Source organism: Phocoena phocoena, chromosome 12, assembly GCF_963924675.1.
Source record: "Phocoena phocoena chromosome 12, mPhoPho1.1, whole genome shotgun sequence".
NCBI lineage: Eukaryota > Metazoa > Chordata > Mammalia > Artiodactyla > Phocoenidae > Phocoena > Phocoena phocoena.
Genome location: NC_089230.1, coordinates 5,079,934 through 5,103,317, shown reverse-complemented (window position 1 = coordinate 5,103,317; position 23,384 = coordinate 5,079,934). Strand labels below are relative to the sequence as shown.

General features: G+C 36.4%; 1 protein-coding gene across 3 annotated transcripts in view; it reads left to right on the top strand.

Moving 5' to 3' along the window:
* The window catches only part of QKI (QKI, KH domain containing RNA binding), a 137,681-nt gene that overhangs the window by 31,231 nt on the left and 83,066 nt on the right, over window positions 1–23,384 (top strand). For all 3 annotated transcript variants that reach the window (XM_065888478.1, XM_065888481.1, XM_065888479.1), the window contains exons 2-3: window positions 4,460–4,602; window positions 20,539–20,655. In XM_065888478.1, the coding sequence (XP_065744550.1) occupies window positions 4,460–4,602; window positions 20,539–20,655 (260 nt within the window). The remainder of the gene's footprint in view (window positions 1–4,459; window positions 4,603–20,538; window positions 20,656–23,384) is intronic.

Sequence of the window (23,384 nt, the reverse complement as noted above, 5' to 3'; positions counted from 1 at the left end):
GGGTTTTCCATTTTAAGAGAGACATAGACAAATGGATTATGTCTAAGTGAGTGGGAGGGTATAAAACTATGTCATATAGTTTAGAGAAGAGGACACTTAGATTACAGAACTTTTCAAGTATTTGTAGGACTGTCATATGAAAGAGGCATTTAACCTCTTTGATGAGCTTTGCAGTGTTGAGAGGGGGTGAGTGGGAGAAATTTCAGGGAAGGTAAAATTCAGTAAAATTTGTAACGTTTGAGAACGGTTCAGAGATGTCTAAAACAAATTGTGTTGATATTGGGGATATTTTGGGGTTATTGTAATAGGAATTTGTACACTATGTGATTAAGCAAATGGTTCTGAACTTGTAGTTCTCTGAACCACTGCTGTAGTTTGATGAAGGTAGTGTGGAGATGGGAACGTTAGAGCATTAGCATGTAATGTTTGATGCAACAAAAGAATATGTAAAACATACTAGTTTTGAAGCGCTCCTATGTTTCATAAACACACACCTGTGAGCCCCACTCATGAAGGAATTGAGAGCATTGCACGTGCCCATGCCTGTGACAGGTTTCTGTCATATTTTGGCTAGGATAACATTAACGAAAGCTCTGATTGCCAGGCCTTAAAGAGTAAAAAGCTTTGGAGACAAAACTTTCAAAAAACATTGGAGTTATGGGGAAAACAATAAATGAGTCTTTGCCTCCTAAGGTTGGAAACCAGTGGATTCAGTGAAGTCATTCAGTAAGCAACCTTCAATCATATGAGGTTCAGGCACAGGGAGGGTAAATAGGAGACTTGTCTGAAATCACACAGTTACTGTTAGAACTGTAATCAGAACTTGTCCTGACTTTAGTGTCGTAAGTAACGTGCCAGGAAGTGCTAACGATTTGTTGGCTAGAAAGATGCTGTTGATAAAGGTAGTACTCAGCTGGTTAGAGTTTACAGTGAAAATTGTAAATTCCTTGAGAACTCAAACTGTCTTAGTCACCTTTTCATTCCCATCAGTACTGTCTTGTATGTAATTTGTTTTCTATTATTAAATTGAGTGATATCTTAGAGACTGAAAGAAACACGGTAGAAGGATTTTTAAATTTTAAGTGGAATATATAATTACATTGTAATTTTACTTCACATACTCCTGTCATTAGAAAACAGGTCAGAGTTCCTGTCTTCTTGACTTTAATACCCTATCTGTGGCAGAGTTGATGATGCCTGCTTTCACATCTCTAATCCATATCTCTTCCTGTTCTTCTGCCTTAGAGTAGCTAAGCTCATTCCTCTCTTGATTCACCCAGTTGAGGACCCACTGTATATTCCAGGCACTATTGTAAGAGCTGGGGATACAGCAGGTAACAGAATTTCATGGAACTCTAAGCTATTAAATAATCACAAAAATGTTTAGAGAAATACCACTTAAGTGGTAAATGTATCTTTTCTTCCATTATATCATCTAATTGGTTATATGAAGTTGTTGGGTTTTGTATATTATTTTTTTTTTTTTGCGGTACACGGGCCTCTCACTGTTGTGGCCTCTCCTGCTGCGGAGCACAGGCTCCAGACGTGCAGGCCCAGCGGCCATGGCTCATGGGCCCAGTCGCTCCACGGCATGTGGGATCCTCCCGGACTGGGGCACGAACCCGCGTTCCCTGCGTCGGCAGGCGGACTCCCAACCACTGCGCCACCAGGGAAGCCCTGTATATTATTTTTAAATCTAGTCATCTTACCTGAATTTTCTTATTTATAATGGATTTTCTTGGTTTTTCTAAGTTTGATAAATTTGTTTACCTGAAAATCATTTTTTCCTCTTCAACCTACTGTATTACTATGTTTAAAGATTTTTTTAAAAATATTGAATTATTCTTGCATTCATGCTGTAAATTCCACTTTGTCTTGGTGCATTATTCTTTTAATGTGCTGATGGTGGAGCTTGTTCACTTAGGATATTTGCATCTCTATCTACAAGCAAATTTTATCTGGTTTTCTTTTATGCTATTGTCAGGTTTTTATATGAGTGTTATTAACTTCATAATAAGAATTGGGCAGTTTTTGAGGAGGAAATTTTAATGTAATAAACTAATGTTGAAAGTGCCTTTACATAGAGACCTTGACTAAAGGATATATGTGCAATTTTAATTAGATTAAAATTTTCTAATGCCCTCTGGTTAACTACTTGCTGTAATTACTTAATTATGTAAACAACCATTTATATTTAAATTGTAGGTCATTGGAAATTTGATTTGAGAATTGCTGTCATATGCTAATTTAAGATAAACACTAATTTGATACTGGACATCTTTGAGAAAGATTTCATTATGAGAGTAGAAGTATAAAAAAGAACTTAAAGAATCAACTCTTGTCCTTATAATGTAGTTAAACGCAAGGTACCTTCTTTTGATTTTTTTAAAAAAAGAGTTCACTTGCTATACAGAGATAAACACTTGGTAAACTTTGACAAACGAATTGTTAGTTAGGAGATAAGATTCGTTATAACATGAGTATTGCCATCACTGAAGCAGAAAATGTATTGTAGTGCAGTATTTTCATTGACAGTCTTTGTAACTGGGTGAGAACACCTTTGATCATGCCTTTTTACTGCAGTGGATTTTATTTAACTGAAAGTGATTTAGATAACTAGTTAAGAAAATTAAAGTGTGAAATTTGATAGTTCCTTAACAGCGATAAATTGAAATTCTGTGTTTGGAAGGCATACAAATACAACTTAAGTGGTAAATGTATCTTTTCTTCCATATGAAATTACTGGTTTTTGTATATTTATATATTCTTTAACCTAGTCATCTTACCTGAATTTTATTTATAATTAAATCTTTTGGAATTTTATTATTTATTTTAAAAATTAATTAATTCATTCATTTTTGGGCTGCATTGGGTCTTCGTTGCTTCATGAAGGCTTTTCTGTAGTTGCGGCCAGCGGGGACTACTCTTCGTTGTGGTTCACAGACGACTTCTTGCAGGCTTCTCTTGTTGCAGAGCACAGGCTCTAGGCGCACAGGCTTCAGTAGTTGTGGCACGTGGGCTCAGTACTTGTGGCTCATGGGCTCTAGAGTGCAGGCTCAGTAGTTGTGGCACATGGGCTTAGTTTCTCCACGGCATGTGGGATCTTCCTGGACCAGGGATCAAATCCGTGTCTCCTGCATTGGCAGGTGGATTCTTAGCCACTCTGCCACCAGGGAAACCTGGAATTTTGTTTTTAAATACTAATGGGCACAAGCTTTTTCCCCAAGGAGGACATAATCCATAACATGGAGATACGGTTACAGATGCATTCAGCTAAATTAATAATGACAACCCTTATTAGACAGTGTATTCCTTTGGGCAAGGGCCTATCCTCTAGCACATCATGGAAGCTTAATAAAGAACTCTTGAAGAGTTAATTGATATCTTTGTATAGGACTTGATCCATTAAGATAGATTTCTCATAATTTTTTTTTTTTAGAAGTGATATTCATACCTGGGAACTGTCATAATTGTTTTAAAAGGTCATTGACTTTAGGTATCTCTGCTTTCTTTCTTTTATTTCATTCATTAACTCATAGTTTGATCTCCATACCATCTTTTCCTCAAAACTTCTGGATCACCAATGGCTTAGTGGTCACATCCTAGGTACCCTCTTTTGCTCTTTACCTTACGGTACTTTTGTGGTATTTGACACTGTTGATCACCCTGTCCTTGAATCTGTCGTTTTTAGCTTCTTTGATGCTTCTCTTCCTGGTTCTCCTGTCTACCTCCATTTCTTCTTATTTTGAATCTTCTTTTCCTCATCCCTTAAATGGTGCTTTTCCTATAGGGTCATTCAGTTCTTCCTTCTCCCTATACCCCCTCTAAGACATCTCTTCTGTTCCTATAGCTTTAAACTATACATTTGGGTATCAGACTCAGACTTCTGCTGAACTTAAATTTTGTGTATCTGTTGGACATCTCTGTTTGGATATTCCAAAGATACCTAAAATATCTAAGGAAGTGGTCTGGTTTAAATCTCATTCAGATAGGTTAGTTCTGAAGTATAAAGGAAGCCTTGGTATTAGTTTTGTCTTATAGGCATTCTTAGGATAGTTATTTGGCTGAAGCTATCATTTGGAATGACTGGGTTTTTTTAGGTATGGAGAAATTAGGTAAAATAACTGGTCTGTAACATAGTGAATAAAAGCTTGGGCTCTGAAGTTACTTTGGGGACTTCCCTGGCGGTCTAGTGGTTAAGACTTGGTGCTTCCAATGAAGTTATTTTTAATAAAATATATTATTTGGTATAAATTTGATTTCTGGTAGAAATTAATTAAGACTGTAGTTCTGTTAAATGTAGACTTAATCCAGAGAATGACAGACTAGGTCAACAGCTCTTCTTTGAGTTTTAACACTTTATCAATGAAATCCTCCCCTACCCTCTTATTTTTTTTTTTTCCTGGGCTAGTAAGAATATTTTTTTGTCTAACACATTTAAAATTTTTACTTTTAACAGAAATTAGCAGAGTACGGAAAGACATGTACAATGACACATTAAATGGCAGTACAGAGAAAAGGAGTGCAGAATTGCCTGATGCTGTGGGACCTATTGTTCAGTTACAAGAGAAACTTTATGTGCCTGTAAAAGAATACCCTGATGTAAGTATATTTTGTTTATCTTCAATGTTTTTTTCCTGCTTCACATACTTTGGGAAGAGATATATCTGATGGTAAATACTTAAGCATTGTCAGCTGCTTTTAAAAAAAATTTCATGTGAGGGACTAGAGGCATGAATACTTGGTGTGGATAATTTAATTAAAAATTTTTTTTAAAATATGTTTCTATTTGAATGCTGCTGTGTCACTTTGGAAGTCTAGAACCAAGTAAAGACTTGGTTCTAGATTTCAAATTGAGGCAGGAATTATGGAAAGAGCTTTGGCCTGAATGTCAGAGAGCATCAGGTACAACTTTGTGCTTGTCTTTGATCTGACCTCAGCGAAGCTGTGTCATCCTTTCAGTAAAATGAGAGGCTAGACTTTATGACAGCTAAGGTTCCTTGTAGTGCTAAAATTTTTATCATAACCATTATTTATAATATTTTTTTCATCTTAGTTCCTTGTTCAGCTATTCTCCGCTTATCTTGTTGCAGATAGCCTCCTTATACTATACAATTAATTTATAAAAGGCTCCAACTCTTTGCCTTTTGTTACAAAGCCCTACATGATATGGTCTTTTTTATTTCTGACCTCATCTTAAATGATTTTCCCTCTTCCTCAACATACTGCAGTTAAATTGGCTGTTAAGAATAAGTTAAGTCTGTTCCCAGCCCAGGTACCTTTATGTTTGCTGTGTATTGATCTTAACCGGCTGGCTTCTTCTTGTCATTAAGTTTTTAGCTGAAGTGTCACTTCAGAGAGGACTCCTGACCATTTTATCTAAAAGCAATCTGGTTACTCATTATTTCACTTAAGTCTCTTTATTTCTCTGCAACAGCACTTATTATTTGGTATTTTTCTTTTTTATTTTCTTATCTCTCCGCAGCACAATATAAGGTACTTAAAACAAGAACCTGTTTTTGTTATTTACTGCTATATTCCCAGTGCACATAATATTGGCACATAATAGGTATCCAGTACCTACTGAATGTATAAAGGCAAATTGATGGCTTTTAAATGTGTTTCAGAGGACTTTTCTGAAAGGAAATACAAGAAGGGGCTGGTATTGTAAGGTCAAAAATGTGATGTGTACTCTAAGTTGCATTGATTGTCTGGATAGTATTATAGTTTGGAGATGGGAAGTAAATGTTATAAGTTGAGTTAATGGGGAAAAAGTGTTGCTATTTCATAAGATGCGTTTCTAATATAGTTTTCTTACAAGCTAATACATTTACTCTTTTTTTTAGTAAGTATTTTTGATTGCAAATATGTAAACAGTTCTGGATAACATAGGCAAAGAAAGAGTTTGTTGGAAGATAATTGGGTGTGGTACAGAGTGTTAAAGGAATAGCTGGAGAACAAAGCTTCATATAAGACAGGAACCAGGGCAGTTCTGAGAATCTCAGCAGTGGGAGTTTAGACCTTCCCTGTTGAGAGCCTTGCTCTTAACATAATTTGGCATCAGTGCCTCTCAGATTTTATCTTCAAACTTCAGATTCTTAGGAGAGAGAATGTATTTTGGACCAGTCTGCCACGAGTAAGGCCTGGGGTTAACTGACATAACCTAGACGTGACCACCCTGGACCTATTCTGGGTATTGGATGATTCCTTGGTGTGGTAAATTGTGATTTGGGCAGCTGTCCCAATTGGAGTCTACTACTTTTTGGTGTTTCATATCTCCTAAAAGATACCAGCCTTCTCATCTGCTTGTTTGAACTCTAAAGGATAAGGATTCAGCACAAGCCATTAACATAGAATAGGTAAGAGCATGAGACTGTGTTAGAGAATATAACCTTAATCTGCCTGGTCCCCATTCTTTAAAAAAAAATGCTATTCAGGGAATGATGTTTATATTGCATTACTTAAAAGACACATGTTCTGTATAATCCTCTAAGTCAGAAGAGATGTATTTTATATTGTGGGTCCAGGGGGAGGCACCTTTTTACTCTATTCCTGTCCTTTTTCCACCAGTTGAGTTTCACTGTCATGGTCAGCTACAGTTGTTGACACGTGTGTTGGAGCGAAACAGTGTCTAGTTCAGTGGTTGTCAAAATGTGGTCCCAGGACTATAGTATCCACACCTCCTAGGAACTTGTAAATGTTCAAGCCCCACCTCAGACTAGATGAGTCAGCAACTCTGGGGCTAAAGCCCAGCAGTCTGCCTTCCAAGCCCTGTAGATGATATTGATGCATGCTAAAGTTTGAGAAGCACTGCTCTCGTTTGTTACGTTGTCATCATAAGCTGGGCTAACAGGTAATCACGTAGGGTCCTTTTACCAGGCATTGTTTCAGAAGGCAGGTGGGGGTGGTGAACTGAATGTCTCTGCTCTTATGGAGCAGGCATTGCAATAGCAAGAGACAGACAATAAACAAATGAATATTTTCTTTAGGTTCAGTCAGTGCTGTGGAAAAAAAGTGGAGTAAGCAGATAAACAGTAGCTATGTGTTTATAGTCAAGGAATCTCTTATAAGATGAAGGGAATGCAGAGACATGAATGGAGTGATGGGGAGGAAGGCATGAAATCGTCTGGGGGAAGAACATTCCAGGCAGAGTGGTTAGCAGTGCAGTGATTCTGAGGCATGAGCGTGCTTGGGAAGTGTAGTAAGACGCGAGGTTAGAAAGTTAGCAGCGGGGCCCTATCCTCAAGGGGCTGTGGGTCCCGGTAGGGATTTCCGATACTGCTGAGTGAAATGGAAAGCCAGGGAGTGCTGTGGGCTCAGTTGGGTTTTAATAGATTCATTCTGGCTTCTGTGTGGAGAAAGGCTATGTGTGATGGTGACAGCAGGGAGACCAGCTAGGGGGCAGAGGAGGAACTTGAACAAGCGGACTTAGAAATCCTTGGATCCTTCATAATTGATGACTCGGAGCCAACAGAATTTGCTGGTAGATTGGATAATGGGGTGTGAGGGAAAATTAGGAATAGCTCAGAGGTTTCGATTGATTGGAGTAACAGAATCACCAGTTCTTGAGCTATGAAAGACTGAGGGAAGAGCAGGTTTGGGGGTGGGACTTAGGTTCTGATTTAGAGGTGTTGAGTTTGAAGTCAGACGTCCAGATGTGGGCATGTCAAATAGGCAGGTGGGTATATGAGTTGTGGATGATTCTTGGCACCCAAAAGTGTCTATTTTATCAAAGCTTTTTAAATGAGAAATTTAGTTATTCATAGGAGAGAAACAGGTATAAAGCTATTTTGGTCCTCCAGATCATTTTTTTTAATACCTTGATTTTAAATTTCTGTTAAAAGAATTTGGCAAAATTGGGATCCGCATATAGTTTTTCTTTGAGGTTATCAATACATACCAAATGAATAGTAACTGTTTTGTAGTCTGTACTAGGAACTGTATCTCATCTTTAAAAAAAAATTAAATAATGTTAAACAAAATAAAACAAGGACGTGTGTTGTGTGTCTGATTTTGGCAGTATGGAAAAGATTTTATTTCAGAATTATGAATTAGATATTGGCCACGATGAAACAAATATGCATTTTTATTACTCCTGTTTTTCTCAATATGTCTTAGAGATCATTACGCATGCTTCTCTCTCACCTCCCCCTTTTGTATGTAGGCTCGATTTTGTGAGTGAATTCATCCTATTTGACTCAAAAATGCTTTATTAAAGCTTCAAAGGGGCAGTGTAGCACAGTGGGCAAAAGTAGGGACTCAGACTCCTGGCTGGCTCTGCTGCTTGTATTGTGACTTTGGGCAAGTCCGATCCTTAGTTTCCTCATCTCTGTAATGGAGATAGTCTCTCACAGGCTTATGAGGGGTTATAAGTGAGTTAATACATGTAAAGCACTTGGAAAATGCCATTATGCTGTGTAAGTATTACCAGAATGTAAGCTCCATGACGGTGGGGATTCTTCCCTTTTTTGTATTCTCACTGCCTAGGATAACGTCTAGTAAACAGTAGATGTATAATAAATATTTGTTGTGTGTATCTGTATGAAAGCCTCACTCTTTCAAATATTGCTGAAATTAAAAAAAAATGTGTTGCCTTTTGAGTTTGCACGTAGCAACTTATTTATAAAAGTAAGTGTTAATTTGGAGGTATTGTTTTGGAGTTGGCTGTGTATAGCTCTGGGACTGATAAGAAAAGAAAGTCTTAGATCACGTGTTTGAGAAATTAGTGCCTTATAGTGTCCTTCGCAATGTTTTTGAATCAGTGGCTTAATGGTATGGGAATGAGAAGGTAATATGAGTAGCTTGTTGAAGATGTATTAAAAATATTACACATTTATTAATATTTATACTTATTAATAAACCAGACTTGTATTGCATCTCTACTGTGTACTAAGCACGTCCTGGAGGTGGGAATATTAATTTAGTAGAGAAAACTCTTTGACATAGTTGAGGTAATAGTGGGTTTTTGAGCCATTCAGGCCTAGGTTTTGAATCCTGGCTTAGTGCCTTCCTGGCTGTATTTGTCAACAGTCGCCACGGCAGTGCTCCATGTAAGCTATCCTAAAACTCAGTGGCATAAAATAACAAGCGTTGATTTCTGTGCTCTTTATTTAGTCTACACTGTATGTTGGCTGCAGTCCTGCTGATTGGGCTTAGCCGAGGTTGGTCTAGGCTGGCTCTGGGTGGGTTTAGATTACCTTTATGTTCCTGCTGGGCTCAGCCCAAAGGGGCAGCAGCTACTTGGAGCAAGCTCTTTTCATGGCAGGTCACTGGAGTGTCAGAGCCAAGCCAAGCCAAATTGCTTAAACACGTGTAAGACCTCTACCCTTCTTCCATCAGCTAACATTCCATTAGCTCAGTGATTGTCAAGTGGATGATTTTGCCCATCTGGGGCATTTGGCAATTTCTAGAGCTATTTTTGGTTGTCAAAACTTGGCGGGAGTACTAGTGGCCTCTAGTGGGTAGATGCCAGGGCTGCTTCTAAACATCCTACAATGCATAGGACAGCCCTGGCAACCAGGAATTATCCTGCTCCAAATGTCAGTAGTGCTGAGGTTGATAAACTGCATTTTCAAGTCACTCCGTCCACATGAGAAGGGGACTAGAATAAATATTAGCAAAAAATAATTGAGACTATCACATTGGCTTTGAGCACATGTAAACTTTAGAATCTGTTTCCTTGCCTATAAGATCATAAGGTCTACGTCATAGAATTATTTAGAGGAATGAAGATAACAAATATATGGTATCTGGATAGAGCACTCAGTACGGTTCTTATGATCATGACTAAGGAAAAAATTCCTATCCTTGAAGGAGCCCACAGTGTTATATGAAAGAGAAAAGCTATTGCATTATCATATAAGACTATTTAAGTTTATCATACAGTCATAAAATGACCGACGTGGATGAAGACTAAAGTTAATGCGTAGGCCATCGAAGTGTTGATTTGGCCAGTTATTAAGGACTTGTTTGAATCCATGAAGATCTTATAAACAGTATATGAATGGAGTTAACTCTGATTGATATAGGTAAAATATGTTATATTTTAATGAGTCAGTAATAATTCTGTCATTAAATTTGCCTGGTTATTGTTTTTGGGTTCTGAGAAATTGTTTTATAGGATCTGCCAGAGTGGTAGAATAAGTTTCAAATATTGGCAGGGTCTAGCTGTTAGGGATATTAGTTAGCCTGTATATACATGAACAAATTAGATCGCAAAGCTGTTAACTTGAGATATGTTATGATAAATTGTAGTGAGACTTTACCCAGAAATGTTATATGAAGATAACTTTGATTTTCTGATGTTTTTAAAATGGGTTTTAATTTTGAATGATTATAGCATTAAAAGGTTTGTCTTGGGTCTAGGCTATTCGTGGTGACACATATTGTCAAAGGGTTGTACGATGGGTAAATGCCCTTTCAAATATTTTTTCCAGCTTGTAGGATTTCAACACGGCAACTATAAATAATAATGTAGATTTATAATGTTTTTCACAGTACACACTAGCTCATGATAATAGTCTATGTCAGTGGTGGAACATGAGTTTTAAGTCACCTTTCAATTTATTTCTCTTGGGCTTGCAGATAAAATTTGGCTAGTCATAGCTTCAGAGTTAGTATGGAGTTATTCGTAAGTTTCACTTTCTCAAGATTGTCTTCTGCAAATTGCCTGTTGAGCTGGCATTGGTTTTGGAGGAGTTATGAAAAGAGAAAAGGGGTCAATGCAGTTGGTTATCTTTACTTAAGCCTTTGTTCCTTTGACTCTTGTGGCTTTCTTAATGTGTTGAAAGACTGGATATAAACTACTTTCGTCTTTGATCTTCTGAGAAACAAATGGACGTTAAGTCAAAATTTAATGATCTACTAAGTCTCTCTTCTCAATACCAAGGTTAAGCCTTGATTTTTGGCAGGATATGATCTTAATTATAAGTGAAAATATTTTAAAACATCTGCACATCTCTCTTCTTTGGTAATTTATACAGGAAACTCTTAAAGATAGACTGTTGATTTGAAGAAGGTTAGATACATATTTTTATTGAATGGAGTTGTGAAATGTTTCAGATTACATATTAACATTGGAGTTTTTAACTTAGCAATACAATTTGATAATATAGAGCATGTCTAAGTTTCTAAGTTTTAGGTAGAGAAACTGTTATTGTTGACTTGTAACTTTAAACAGATCAATTTAGTGAAGGTCAATTTCATGACATTTGGTTTTGAAGTTTCATTTTTATTTCATTCTGCAAGGATGTATTGAGGGCCTACTGTGTACCAAATATTTAATAGGCTCTTTGTGGTCTGAGATATACTAAATTTCTTAGGATGTTAATAGAAATTATTCCAAAAAGGATTTCAAGACAGTCTGAAAACGAATTTTGTTTAGTTCAGGTTTTTTCAAAATTTAATGGTTTTTAAAATAAGCCCTCTTAGAGTCTTAAAATGTGAATGCTTTCTTTTGTAAGTAATATATTTTGATATTAAAAAGGACTAGTGTCTAGAAGAACAAGTTAAAAGATGGAGTTTGTTTTTAGGGAAGAATTATTGCTTGTAAGCAAATGTTTTCCAGGCTCAGCTGAGATAGAAAGTTTTGTCTGTGATTTATCTTATCCAAAAAGAGTTTGTTAGGATCTGCTCTGTTAAAATTATTGTTACAAAGGACTTACGGAATTAGATGGAAACCTAATTACAGGCATCCACCTCCATATCTCTAAGATTCTCACTGAAGTAATCAAAGGAATAAAATACAAAGATTGGAGAGAAACCTGCCTCTCAGGGCTATTGGGTGTTTCTGTTAGATATTAAAGGAAAGCTCAAGGTGCTGATCTGCTCTTGGCCCATTTTGGGAAAGCAGTGTCTCCTGGAAGTGAGTGAAGCAGTCAGTAACAGAATCTTCCTAACCCTAACCCTCTCCCCTCCAAAGTTGGCAAATGAAAATGGGGTGTGGAGTAGTCCAAGGTTATACCACTTGAGCTTGGCCACCCGTTTTTGTGCCTGCTTAAAATTTATTTTGTGAGTAAATGAACTCATCATATGAGCAGAAAACTACTGTAGTTTTTGATAGAACCTGCCTTAACTTTACCCCATGGACATTGAAATAGAACTTTTCAATGACTAGCCTTGGAACTAAATTTAACTATTTCATTGGGAAAGCATATTATATGTCTTAATAAACCCGGCCCTTTAGAACAAAATAGTTCATAATAAATTAGGGACTTCCTGAAATCTAATTTTTGACTTCAATAGAACACTGCTTTTCCTAAGTTCAAAAATAGTATCAGGGGCTTCCCTGGTGGCGTAGTGGTTGAGAGTCCGCCTGCCGATGCCGGGGACACGGGTTCGTGCCCCGGTCCGGGAAGATACCACATGCCGCGGAGCGGCTGGGCCCATGAACCATGGCCGCTGAGCCAGCGCGTCAGGAGCCTGTGCTCCGCAACGGGAGAGGCCGCAACAGTGAGGCCCGTGTACCGCAAAAAAAAAAAAAAAAAAAAAAGTATCAGTAAGTAGCCTACCTAGCATGAACTTGGCCATCTCCATGTTTCATATTGGTATGACAATTTTTTCTTTATTGCTTGGTAAGGAATTGATTGAGTTTAAAAAAATGTATCTATGTTGTATTGTTTGGGGTTATAGAACAATGATTACTTTTTTGCCTTTTTATTTGTAAGATTGTATAAAAGCAGTATAAATTTGCAGTTTTAAGGACAGACTAAAAAAAAAGAAAAACAAAATTTGAGAAGTAATTAGAAACATAAGGCCAAAGAGGAGATCTGAGTATAAACCAGTAAAATTTTGATATCATTCAGTAGCAAGAGCCTGAACGAAGGCAGTGGCAGTTGAAATGAACACAGGGGACAGATTAAACAATGAAAATCTTAAGATTTCTTTGTTACATGTGGAGGATAATATTGTAGAGGAATGATAAATGATAAAAGTACTATATTAATAGAATATAATAATTAAAAGTCACTGTAAACTGAGTTGTACTTAACAATTTAGAAACATTGAAGCAGGGTAATATAAAAGAAGTTACCAGTAAGTCAAATGGAACTAAAATCTGTTCCAAAAAAGAGCAAGTCTCTTTAAGAGCTAAATTAGTACTTTTGGAACAGTGTATGAGGCTATTTTTTTTTTTTAACATCTTTATTGGGGTATAATTGCTTTACAGTGGTGTGTTAGTTTCTGCTTTATAACAAAGTGAATCAGTTATGCATATACATATGTTCCCATATCTCTTCCCTCTTGCATCTCCCTCCCTCCCACCCTCCCTATCCCACCCCTCCAGGCTGTCACAAAGCACCGAGCTGATATCCCTGTGCCATGCGGCTGCTTCCCACTACCTATCTACCTTACGTTTGTTAGTGTGTATATGTCCATGACTCTCTCTCGCCCTGTCACAGCTCACCCTTCCCCCTCCCCATATCCTCAAGTCCGTTCTCCAGTAGGTCTGTGTCTTTATTCCTGTCTTACCCCTAGGTTCTTCATGACATTTTTTTTCTTAAATTCCATATATATGTATTAGCATATGGTATTTGTCTTTCTCTTTCTGACTTCACTCTGTATGATAGACTCTAGGTCTATCCACCTCGTTACAAATAGCTCAATTTCATTTCTTTTTATGGCTGAGTAATATTCCATTGTATATATGTGCCACATCTTCTTTATCCATTCATCCGATGATGGGCACTTAGGTTGTTTCCATCTCCGGGCTATTGTAAATAGAGCTGCAGTGAACATTTTGGTACATGACCCTTTTTGAATTACGGTTTTCTCAGGGTATATGCCCAGTAGTGGGATTGCTGGGTCATATGGTAGTTCTATTTGTAGTTTTTTAAGGAGGCTGCTATTTATGAATACAGTCTAAGGATCTATGAAATTGTTTTCTCAAGTTTTGCTGCATAATCTGTGGTCAGAATTATTAAGTATTTGATCTCCTAGACTCATCTTCAGGGTCTGAGGTAACACTTGTAAGCTCAGTCTTGACTCAAATAATCATACTCTTCTCTCTCGCTCTTGCTGTCTCTTTTTTGAAGTTATACGTATTTGTAGGTGAATTATGTGGATGAACTAATAATCACATAAGGGCTTTCATTCATGTAAAAGGTTTGATTAAGGTAAAAAGAATATGTATGTTGATTATTAAAGCAGTGATCCTAATCAGTAAAAGACAGATGACAATTGAAAAGGCAAGGCTTGGTTATGTAAAAGTAGTATGGTAATTATATGCTTTGTGATGTAGGTGGAACTCATTCTGAAAGTAAATTTGAATCTGAAGAGGGTTTTTATAAACTTGGTACAACATTTTTTGAATGATTAACAAGAACGAGAAAACTAAACATGAGTATCTGGTTTGATCAGGGTGTATATGTTTAAGGTCTTTAGAAGAGAGGCATTATGCCCTACGGTGTCCAAGCTCTGTAGTCAACCTAGGTGTTCTAGGATTTGGACTACTTTTTTAACCTCTCATGTATTAAATGTAGGTGATAATGGTAACTGTCTTCTAGTGTTGTTGTGAGGATTAAGTGACTTATTGCATGTAAAGTGCCAAGCATCGAAGTTGGCTTTTACTGGAACACTCATAGTAGAACATATTTCAGCGTACTCAACACCTAAGAAATGTTGAGTGACATAATCCTAGCACTCATGATACTTCCGTATTGAAATGGAAAGTGGAAATAATAGTTGTTTTGTTTCTGTGACATCATTGACTCTGTCATTTGGAATTTATCCTTAGATCAGTCAGGTTTACCATTTAAAAAGTTTCTGAAATGTGTAAGAGTTCTGTGCTGCCTATAACTTATTTAGTGATTTTACTGAGAGTGAAAAATCACTGTGATTTCTGTGAACTCTTTTAAATTGTATTATCCAACAATCTGAACAAATACTAGTTTCTTCTGAGTGCTGTATATTGTGTGAGGCACTGTGGATTAAAACACGCGCACTGTGGATTAAAACACGCGCACTTGTGTGAGGCACTGTGGATTAAAACACACAAACACACACACACACACGCCGACCCCCACCCCATTGTTGGTTTCTGACTTCAGGGAATGCCCTGCGAAAGACATGCAGATCGTTGCATACTGTGTGACAGAGGGCTGTAAGAGGTGGGTACAAAGTGTTCTGAGATCCTCACTTAGGAGGAGAAAACATCTGTCTCAGAGTCAAAGAACACATAAGGAAATCACAGAAGGAACACTTGAGCTCAATACTATGTGATGAGGATTTGACATGTTTGGTGGGAAGGAAGGAGGAAGAAAGGTGTTAACAGGGAACGAAAATTGTACATACCTGCTGTTTTAGAGAACAACATGTGTCTGAACAGAGGATAATAGCAAAAATAAAGGTTCAGAAAGTAGTTAGGGATCTCTTAAAGGGGCTTGTTGTATGAGTTTTGACCTTACACCGTGAAAAATATTGTCATCTATTTGTGTCGTAAAACCCTTGTTGGCTTTCATTGCCTTTATATTTTTATTTTAATTGGTTAAATAATTTTTTGTTTTTCTAAGTACTTGTTTAGCTTCCACAACGACAATCATCATCTTATTCACCTGAGTTTGTTTTGTATGGTTTCAGCCTCTTTCCCAATTATATCTATACTCATGGGATAAAAATTTGACATAATTAGGATATCCAAATTTATATGCTATAGATTTCATATTTTGGTTATTATTGGTTACCGGTTTTCACTTTTACATCTGTTGATGTAAATGCTTCTTAACATAGCCCTGTGCCAGTAACAGAAGATGTGTAGAAAGGCCTAATATATGAAAGGTTTTGCAAAATGGTTCCTATAGTAATTATTATATAGCTTAAGAAGACATATTTGGCTGCTCATCTAGAATTAATATGAACATAGAGAAGGGATAAGACATCTGTCTCCCCAAAAAGTACGAGGCATTTAGATACATTCATTGTTTGTTCGTGTTTTTTAAACAGAAGACTTTCCTTGATATTCTCCCCCCCACCCCAAACTCTTGGATCCATGACCAGACTGATTTCAGTTGATGAATGAATATAGTTCTGACATGAATATCGGTTGGTATTTTCATTTACATTAATGAGTAGCTGAAAGTGAAAATCATGCAGAGGTATGCTGAAACTTTACTTGTTCATAAATGACAAGAGCAGTTTATTTGCTGAATTGGATAATGGTTTCAGATATTGGAAGAACATTGTGCTATTCACAATGAGTGACTTTAGATGCAGCAGACTTTTAAATTTAATCTGCATTGTTAACATTTTCTCCTTTGCTCTTATAAGTCGAGTTAATAAAACAGTAAATCAAGTCAAACAAAATATTCTGGTACTTTTAATTAAAAACAGTTGTATTGCTAAGTAGTCACGACTCTTGTCTCATCTTACACATTTGCATAAGATGGCTTACTAGTGTTGACTGCCACTTGAGGTGGTCCATTTTTGGTCATCTGCTAAGCAGAAGACTTTATCAATACATATACATTTGTGCGTGTGTGTGTTTGATACCTACTAAATTGCTTTTGTGATCTGATGTAAGGTTTGTAAGATATATAACTAAAATCACCTTACAGATACTAGACAAAATACTTAAAAACAGATTATCAATTTATTGTATGAAAAGCAATCCAGAGAAATACATCATCTTTTTAAAATTGTTTTTCCAAAATTTTAAGCAGAAATTACTGTTTAACACTTCTTAGAAGTGTTTCACTGAAATGCTTTTAGAAATCCAGTTTTTATTCTCTCTTTTGATAGTGTGCCACAGAAGGTTTTATCTTTAATTGTACATTTTTAAAAAGGTTAATAGAAAGATTTGCTATAATACTTTATATTTTGTCATTGGGAGAACTCTGTCATGTCTATTTAAAATTAAGTCAGCAGCAACAAATAGCATTAGACATGACTGTTGTTAACCTCTTCTTTAGAAATTAACATGGCACTTGGCAGAGATATAATTGGTAAGCCACAGAGAAGGTCTGTACTTAAACAGTAGAGTTAATGAATGTCTCTTTTTTCTTCTTTCAGCCTTTAAAGTTGTAGTTAGCTTAGGCTGTTTGAAATGATTTTCTTTGAATGTGTTGTGACATTGGTTTAATTGAATGAAGCTGCAAAACTAGCATGATAAATCAACACAGAATGAAGTTTAATGCAAGGCAAATGATATTAACTTGGAAATTGGTTGCAGTAGACAAAGCAGCTGCTATGATTAATTTTTTTTTCATTCTCTACTTACACCACTTGGAGAAGGATGACCTTGATGGTTTCAGTTGTATCAGAACCCCAGTGGTATGCACTTTAACACATTTGAGCTCTTTTTTGCTGGTTGTGGTGCAGTAGAGATTGGTTAATTTATAAGGTTAGGAAAATTTTGTTACAGATTTAATATGTTGGTTTTGACTGGCTTTAAAACATTTTTTATTTAGTAAATAATAATTGGAAGGATTACTTAGCTATGGTAGAAGTTTTTTTCTGTGTAATCTTAATGCTGTGGTTTCAGCAAAAGAGATTTAATACGTGAAAAGAATAGAATGTGCCAAAGAGGGTCTTTTTCTTTTTTTAAAATAAATTTATTTATTTTTATTTTTGGCTGTGTTGGGTCTTCGTTGCTGTGCACAGGATTTCTCTAGTTGTGGTGAGCGGGGCCTAGTCTTCGTTATGGTGCATGGGCTTCTCATTGCAGTGGCTTCTCTTGTTGCGGGCTCTAGGCGTGTGGGCTTCAGTAGTTGTGGCACATGGGCTCAGTAGTTGTGGCACATGGGCTCAGTAGTTGTGGCTCGTGGGCTCTAGAGCACAGGCTCAGTAGTTGTGGCACATGGGCTTAGTTGTTCCACGGCATGTGGGATCTTCCCGGACCAGGGCTCGAAGCCATGTCGCCTGAATTGGCAGGTGGATTCTTAACCACTGTGCCACCAGGGAAGCCCACAGAGGGTCTTCTAGGTGTTTATATGTCATGAAGTGGAGGCCAACCACTTTGACAGAGGACACAAATATAAAACAATTACATATTAGTTACTTGAAGTGCTAAAGTACCTCCATTCGTAATGCATTTTTTCCAGACATTCTTTGCCATGTTTGAGATATATAATGTATGCTAACTATATGAGTTACTTTGGAAAAAGATCTGTATAGAGCACAACTATTATTGAGGAAGAGCTGGCAAAGACTACTTATTTTAAGAAGCAGTCAAGGTAGAAATAGAGTAAAGGCATTTTCACAGGTTTCTTGAGAGCAAGGAGAATTTCTCCTCTTCCTCTCCTCCCCTTTCTCCTTTTTAAAAAAAATTCCTAGCATCTATTTCACTCTTTGCCACATAGGAAGCCTTGAATACATGTTTCATTAAGTTGAATTTGAAAATGAAATGTTGTTTCCTATTCTACTGAAAAATACTCAAACTAAACAAAATTACACATAATAAGCATAATGCTTATAAAGTCTGGGTCGAATAATTCTAATATCTAGAGGTCTGGTGGATTTGTTTCTTTTGTCTTGTTGTTTCTTCAGATTTTTGTTAATGTCATTTTACGTTCTTGTGTATTTGGTTATTTTCTAGTGTGTGCCAGATAATGTATTTACTGAATAGCTTACAAAAATAATATAAGGCCTAAGATTATGTTGTCCTCCTCCAGAGAGAATATATGTCAGCTTCTGACAGGTACCTACTGTTAACTAGCAACCCAAGATCACCTCGGTACAGTTTTGCTTATTGAGGTTGAGACAGTTTTGATGTTCATATGCAGAGTCTGTAAGGTCCTGGGAAATTAGGGTTCACTTTTACCCCCAGAATGCACACCCATCAGATCCCTCCCCAAAGCAAAGACCGGGGACGGGGAGGCGCTCACATTGGTAGTTACACACTCCAACCCATGTCCCTTGAAGTTCAGGCTCTTAGCTGTCCTCTCCGGATTCAGCAAACATACCTAGAGGACAAGGAGTTCCCCAAAGCCAGGCTAACATCCTCTTGATTCTCTGTCCTCCCTATGATCCTGAATTAGCAATTCTTCACAGTTTTGCTGGGTCTCTCATGCATTCAAGCAGATGTTTTTTCCTTCTGTGTCCTATTTTACTGGAATTGCTCAGCTGGTTTGAATTACCCTTAGTACTTAACAGAAAATTCCATGAAATTTTTTGAGAGGTTGCCTTTAAATCCAAGTACATCTAGAATTGACCAACTTCACACAGTACAGAGTAAAAATATATTAGAACGAGGGTCTGAGAAAGAGAAAAAACACACATATCACAGAAAATCTATCAACAGGCCTGGCTCTCTGTTCATTTAGAGCAGACTCTTCCTACTTTTTGGCAACTTGCCAACCCCACCTTTATATATAGTCACAGATTCTATAAAACTTTATTCCCTCTCCTCAGCTTGGTATGGAAAAACTTATATCGTAATCCCCAGAGGGAAGAGGGCTTTCTTCCATCCTTATACGTGTACTACCCGTCTTTCATTTGGGAATCACTTTTGTAAGATGTGGCAGTGCTGGTGAGCAGCTAAGGCAAAGTAAGAAGCCATTGGAGTACAGAAGATTGAAGAACTGCCCTGGCTGCTTAAGCCTTGACAGCAGTCAATTCTGGCATATTAGTGTTACTAACGATACATTAGCAGTAGGATTAAAATGCAAGAAAAAAATAGGAAGTATAAGAATTAGTAACTTAATTGATTGAATAAGTTAATAGAAACCACCCATCAGTCTTTGTGGAACTGATAGTATAAACATTTGGTTTTTTTTGTCTTTTATGCAGATGACATGTGAATGAGGAAAATTTACTTTTCAATATTCAGAGTCAATCTGTTCTTCCCATTGGACTTTTAAAAAAAATTAACTTCTGTGAATGAATACTTGACATTTCTGTGGAGGGATGATAATTATATAATTATTTTTGTCACTGTCCTATTCGTGATAAGAGTTAAGGTTCTTTGTCAAAGTAGTAATATAAGCTAAAGGTAGAAATGGAAAATAGAAAGGAAAATAAGTATGCAGAGATAAAATTGTGCAAGGAGTGTGGTGAAAAATGTAGACTCTCATGACAAATATTTAGTATAGGGTGGAATCCAAATTTGGCCATCAGTGTTCTGGCAGCCAACCCCAGAATACAATTCTCTCTGAACAGTTGCTTTGGAGAAAGTATAACTTAGATAAATAAGACAGGAGTTCTCCCCCAAGGATTTCTGCAGAAAAGGCCACCACTATCTAACATAATGAACAGTTCCCTGAACCCTGTCATAAAGGATTTTGTAGAAGGGATTTGCATTCTTGGGTGGCACCTAAGATTTTGTCTAACTCTTTAATATACTCTGGTTTAGATTACATGTTGATGGGCAATTGAGTATAGTACCTGTTTTAGATAGATACTGTTGTTCCTAATCCATAATTTGTATTAATACATACGAAAATTTCAAGCTAAACATGAGCTGCTGTAATTTCACCCCCAGACTTGTCAAGAAATTCATAAGATTTTATTTCAACTTAATATTTTTTAAAAATCTAACTGAAGGAAGTAAATTTATACTTTAAAATAACTTTAAGTGAATAATGTATGTTGATTTTTTTTCCCCCCCAGTTTAATTTCGTTGGGAGAATCCTTGGACCTAGAGGACTTACTGCTAAACAGCTTGAAGCAGAAACAGGATGTAAGATAATGGTCCGAGGCAAAGGCTCGATGAGGGATAAAAAGAAGGTAAGTCCTTGAAAATGGGGCAGGTCTTTATGTGAATAATTTACTTATACTTTCGAATTTTAGTAACAAAATATCTAGACCCTAAAACACTATACATTATTTGATGTCTGAAACCTTTGAACTTTTTAAAGGTGTTGTCATGATTTTCCCTTTTTGATTATCATTTAGCCAGCTAATATCAGTCTATGATATTACCTTTGGTTTTTACACTTGAGAAACGCCAGTTTGGAAATTAGTCAGACTATAATGTTGTATATATAAAAGATGTAACTAAAACTTTGAAAAATCTAAAATGTTTCTTTTGATGAGATTTAAATGAGAAGGATCAAATGAATAACTTTGGATGTATGTCATCTCATCAGGAGAGTTAGTAAACATAGGAAAAAAAGGCTTATAACTAGCCATATGAGAGTCATTTTGGTTTTTACCAACATTTTGTGTTGATTTTAAGTTTTCTAGACATTTTACTTTAAAGTGTATTGTTCCTGCTTTCTGCTTTTTTCTTTTGCCACTCTTGTTTTTCTAGTATAATCACCTAACTGCCTACTTTAAAGATTGTTTTTAGGAAGGTTTTTTTGCCTTGTTTCCTTTTATCCAGTGATACTAAGAGGCAGAATACTTTTGAAATTTCTGCCTGTGTGAAAAATGTTTGACTGATTTTAAAAAATAACCTAGAATTTGATTGCCAAAGATGAGATTTATTGTTAGGAAGGGTTTGTTGTTTGTTTGTTTATTTTTTAAATACATTGCCTTGAAAGGGATATCAAATGATAGACCTGTTATGTTACGTTATGTTATTGTTATGTTAGAGCGTGTGCATTGAATCACTTTGTGGAGCTTACGGAATGACCACCAGACCGATAAGGCATTCTGACTTCATTCTGATATGCATCTTTTTGAGCTTCTCACTTCATTTCATTTAAGCTCTCCCATAAGCTGACTGGATCTCAATCATTTTCTCTCCTTACAGACAAATAATGACTTAGTAGTTAAGTTGGAGGGAGAGGCCAGTCAATGATATTATCTTTAGATCTTATTATAAGCTGTTCTTGTCAGCTGAGTATAAAGATACTTTGAGGGAAGCATGTGAGTTCTCCCTAAGCATATTTAGCTGTTGTATTTAAAACAACTTTTTTTATTAGAATCTTAAAAAAATTTAAGCATATTGTGAATCAGCTGAGTGGCAGTCTCATATCGCCATGCAGTTTTGGTTCCCGTTTGCACTTATGGTTGCGTTGCATTAAATAATGCTAATTTAATAGCCTAGGGACAATGAGATGAACTCTCAACAACTGAAGGACAAATAAATCTTCACCAAAAGATTAGTGTATCCATCAGTTAAACAAGTTATTAATATCGGTCAGTTAACAAAACGTGTTTTGCCCTCTCCTCAGCCTCTCTTAGTTCTGTAGTAATGACTCTCCACTTACTCCACTCACACACTCACAGGCGCTGAGGATTAGAGCTTGGAACTGTAATGAGACATGGTGAGTTCTGTTTTCAGTCAAGTTGAACTTTGTAGCCTGAAGAACATTTTTCTGCTATCATTTTTGACAGAAGATTAGAGTGGTTAAGAGAGTAAGCTCTATAATCATCTTGCTTTTGTTTGAATCTTGGTTCTATCACTTAGCAGCTTTGTGATTTTAGCAAATTACTCCATCTCTTTGTGCCATATAATGTAGTGAGGGAGTAGTGATGTCACTTCTCTTACGATGGTTGTGAGGATTAAATCAGTTGTAAAGCACTTAGATAGTAATCAATCAATTAATGTTAATGATTGTTCTTAATAAATTTTATATTAACATTATTAGTACATTTTATGTTTAAACTCATGTTGTATCATGAGGGAATACTACAGTTTTTTACGCTTTGGAAACGACAGTACTTTTGTTGTTGCTTTGTGACCTTTGAATATCCCATATTCTGATGGCTTTTCTGTTTTGTTTCTCTGGTGGTTGGTGTGTCCATATTCTGTCTTGTCCACTTTGTTCTTAAGCACAAATAGAAGCAGTTCACACATTTTATTATTTTTTTTAATATGTACTGTTGTCTAATGAGATAAAAAATGTTTACAGATTAATGCATGAAAACAGTAATAAATTAAGACACCAACAAAATTTTGACTGCAGATTATATTTTTGGTTTTATTAAAGTGCTACAGATGAACATACTTAGGGGATATCAAGTTAATTTGAATGGCTGTCATATGTTTGATATTATGGTGAAGAATTTATATGTAGATATATAATGCCAAGAGTGTTTTCTGTAATCTTAATTTAAATCTGCCCATAATTGTCAACCAACTCATTTTGGTTTATGCTGTACTAACTCTGCCCATTGAGTTCTTAAAAGTGCTAGTAAAAAATCAAAATGGAAGGTACTGTCGTTCATTGCTTGGCTGTTATTTTTATTTTTTTGGCTGTTATTTTTAGAAAGAACATGACAAATAGATGGAAGCAAAAAGAAATATAGTAATAAGGCCGATTGAGGTATATTTCATGTGTTTAAAGGAAAACTTTAAACTTTTCTGCAGAGTTGTCAGTTTATGTAAAAGCTAGAAAATAAACCTTAATTTACTGACTGTCCAAGGTATTATGATGGAATACTGTTTGCTGATTTGTATCCTTCACTGCTAGTCTGATAAACCCAGTGAGGGCATACCATGTCTGTTTTATGGAGTACTTCCCTGTTGTTTGATCAGTACCTGGCACAGAGCAGGAACTGGAAAA